This window comes from Thamnophis elegans, chromosome 5 (assembly GCF_009769535.1).
Source record: "Thamnophis elegans isolate rThaEle1 chromosome 5, rThaEle1.pri, whole genome shotgun sequence".
Classification (NCBI taxonomy): domain Eukaryota; kingdom Metazoa; phylum Chordata; class Lepidosauria; order Squamata; family Colubridae; genus Thamnophis; species Thamnophis elegans.
In genome coordinates, this window is record NC_045545.1 from 17,575,657 (window position 1) to 17,579,236 (window position 3,580).

General features: G+C 48.7%; 1 protein-coding gene across 1 annotated transcript; it reads left to right on the forward strand.

The window, feature by feature from the left end:
- Nucleotides 1-203: 203 nt before the first annotated feature.
- Nucleotides 204-1,142, forward strand: TINF2 (TERF1 interacting nuclear factor 2). The gene has a single exon (XM_032217774.1). The coding sequence runs from the start codon at nt 204-206 to the stop codon at nt 1,140-1,142; it is 939 nt and encodes a 312-aa protein (XP_032073665.1).
- The last annotated feature ends 2,438 nt before the right edge of the window (nt 1,143-3,580 follow it).

Here is a 3,580-nt window from a genome sequence, read left to right on the forward strand (position 1 = left end):
AGAAAATAGTACAAGTAGTACTTGACTTACAACCACAATTGAGCCTAAAATTTTTGTTGCTAAGTGAGAAATTTGTTAAGTTAGTTTTGCTCCATTTTACATTTTTTCTTTCTACATTAAGTGAATCGCTGCAGCTGTTAAATTAGTGATACTTTTGTTAAGTGAATCTGGCTTTCCCATTGACTTTGCTTACCGTCTCTTCCATGGGTGATGATCCTCCAGGCGAGGCGGCCTCCGAGGGGCCCTGCCCCGCCGAGGCCCTGCGAGTGGTGGCGGCCGCCGCCTGGCACGTAGTCTGCGCCCGCCGCTTCCCGGACTTCCCGCGGGCCCTGACCTTCCTGGAGAACGTGGCCGTGGCAGCGCCGGACCTGGTGCCCTTCCGGCACCTGATCAGGCTGCGCCTGGGGCTGCAGGCCAAGATTGTCATGAACATGTTTCAGGAAAACCACCCCCCTGGGAAAATCTACGATGCTATGGATGTCTACTTTCCAGAGAATGAGCCCCCCCTCCATCATTCCAAAGCCACACCTCAGGACCTGGACAGAATACAAAAATCCCAAGAAAAATTCAGAATTTTGGTCCTCCAGTTGCTGAGTGACGGCAAGCAGAAGGAAAAATACGTGCAGGAACGCCTGGAAGTGGATTACGGGGAAGTTTTCATGGAAGAGGTGGAAAATCTTTTCTGCGATTATCTCCATGAGATGGAACAAATCCTCCCACAGCCCCAATTCCATATGATCTTGGAGGCTGCCAGGATCCAAACCCCCAACCAGTTTCCCCAGCCCAGTGCCACCATTCTAAAGCAGTACCTCAGCGATGTGGGATACCAGTTGGTTGATGATGCCGAACCTCCCACCTCCCTTCCCCATTCCTCATGCACCCCATGCCAGAGCGAGGGCGAAAACCCCATGACGCCACCTCTCTCCCCACAGCTAGGCAGGAGCCAAAGTGAGGACTTCGCTTCCTGCAACTCAGAAGGGGATTCGCACAGGCAGCCCTGGGAAACATCTGAAGATCTGGTGCCAGATTCCGAAAGTGAAGGAAGCACCTCCCCTTTTCAGGGTGAATACCAGGGTACCCATCTCTGTGCCCTCGTCCCTACCTACCCTACCCTACAGGGACAGCAACAGCCAGTTCGATAGTTCTACGTTTTGATCGGTTGGCCACCCCCCTCCAGCAAAGATTTCCCGCAGCCCAGAACTTTGCCAACAGTTTTTGAACCTTTATTCGGAAAACGCGAGGAGAGTTTTTGAGGCTCGGTTCGTCGGGCGATGCAGAAGAGGAACCGGGGGCAACGGAGTCCCCGCCCGTCTCTGGTCAAGGTGATGGTTGAGCAGCTGGCTCCTTTTTTTTCTCTCTCGAGTTGCTCTCGGGGAACGTTCACGGCGAGCACTCGAGGTTCCTTTTGGGAACGGGAATGTTTGAAAGTGCCAGAAAATAATAAAATAAACGGGACTTTCTTACCAAAACAGTCACAAAAGGTCAACCATCATAAATATGAACCAGCTGTCAAGCATCTGAATGTAAATCACATGACTATGGGGATGCTGCAATGGTCATAAGTGTGAGAAATGGTCGTAAGTCACTTTTTTCAGTGCCGTTGTAACTTCGAACGGTCACTAAATGAACTGCTGTAAGTCGAGGACTATCTGTAATACCAAATGACTATATACCACAGATTCAATAAACTGGGCCAAGTTTGCACATCTCAGCAGTGTAATCCAGGTTTTTCAACATCAGCAACGTTAAGCTTTCTGGACTTCAACTCCCCAAATCCTCCAGGCAGCAATGGGGGAATTCTAGGCGTGTACATGTCTTAAAGTGGCTGTGGTTGAAAAACACTGAACTATTCTAACCCTTCAAGAGTCGCCTTTTCAGTGCCTTTGTAGTTTGCCAGGATTGGAAGTGACAGGAGAAAAGAAACCTTCAGAAGATGCTGAGAAGCGTTGTAGTGTTCTTTCAAATAGGTTAAGGGGATGACGTGGCTCCAGTGACCAGCACACCTCCCAAGAGATCACATTGCCTGTCTTGGAATATTAACCCTACATTTCACAGGGCTTTGCCATACAGCTGGCAGGCTGTTTTGGCTCTAAGGACCTTCTCAGCTCACGAACGTACATACTTTGTAATGAGCAGAGAGGCTTAATTACTTTATTCCATCAACTGAAGCGGATCAAGCTTAAAGCATATTGATGAAAAGTACAGGAAACCTCACAGAAAAGCTACACTGCGAAATTCTTTTCTTTGCAGTTCCAAAGAAACTCTCTTTCTCTCCCTCCTGCCGCCTTCTCTCCCGTTCAGGTTTTTAATGGAAAAAAAGAAAAAGAACAAGGCATATTATTATGTATCATGAATAAGGAGGTAACCTAGGTGTGGTATTTTGACTGTAACATATATAGGCTTGCCACCGGTGACATTACTGTATATAGAATAAAGCAGCAACCCAATTAATCTGGAGCTGACATTTTAAGTAGAGACGTGATTCATTTAAAGCAGCATAACCTATGACACCCCAAAACACTGTGTGTGGCTCACTGAGAGATGCTAAAAGCTGTGGCTGTATTGTAGCTTTAATGTGACAGATGGAGAAAATTCATTAAATACATACATCATATATAATTCATTTCTTAGTTAAGCAATTTTTTTTCACACACAAAACTAACTCCCCCCTCCACACAAACACAGAGAGAGAAACCTACTTCCTTCCTTCCTTCCTTCCTTTGTCTTGTTTTATTGAATCCTTTAATATTCCCTGATCAAATGTGGCCCTTGATCAAAAGAGAGGGTTCTGAAGGGCCGATTTAGGAACACACCGTCAATAGCCCTGAATGAATTCCACTCAATTATGTGCTCGTGCATTGTGCACTGCAGGCAAGGAATAAGAAACGGGAGTCTTATCTACATTCATGCTCAGCAGCTAAAGCATTTTTATGGCAACCACAATGAAACCGATGATACAGTGACTGGAACATTGTAAGTCAGTAAAAAAGTGAGCTCCAGGAGCTGAGACAAGCTCTGCTGCCAGTATGGATTCTCTTAGCAGAAGCAATAGCCAAAATAACCATGTATATAAATCAGTGTTTCTCACCTTAGCTTTTTAAAAATGTGTGAACTCCAGATCCCAGAATTCCCCAGATGGCCATGTAAGCTGGGGAATTTGAGGAGTTGAAGTCCACACATCTGAAATTGGCAAAGATTGAAAAACCCTAGTATAAATAGATTAAGGCAGTGATCCCCAACCCCCGGTCCGCGGACCGGTGCCGGGCCGTGGAGTACCTGGCACCGGGCCGCGCAGCGGCCGGGGGCCATGATCGCTGCAGCGGCCGGGGGCCATGATCCCTGCTGCCTCTTCACCCACACGCGCAGCCTGAGATCAACCCCGGGACTCGAACCTGAGAGCCGCCTCTCCGGTCCAAACCCCACTCCCACCCCGGCCGCCCGCCCGGCCGCCTTGGTAGCCCGTGGAGACGGAGCGCGTTCGGTTCGCCGCTACCTGGGGGCGCCGTCCCCATGACATCACCGCGGAGTCCTTGCCTCCTTCCCTGGCGAGGCTTTCTCCCCGCCAGCCAATCAGAGGCCA

What these genes read in the sequence shown, in the direction of transcription:
- TINF2 (XM_032217774.1), top strand. Translation starts at nt 204, where the DNA reads ATGGGTGATGATCCTCCAGGCGAGGCGGCCTCCGAGGGGCCCTGCCCC.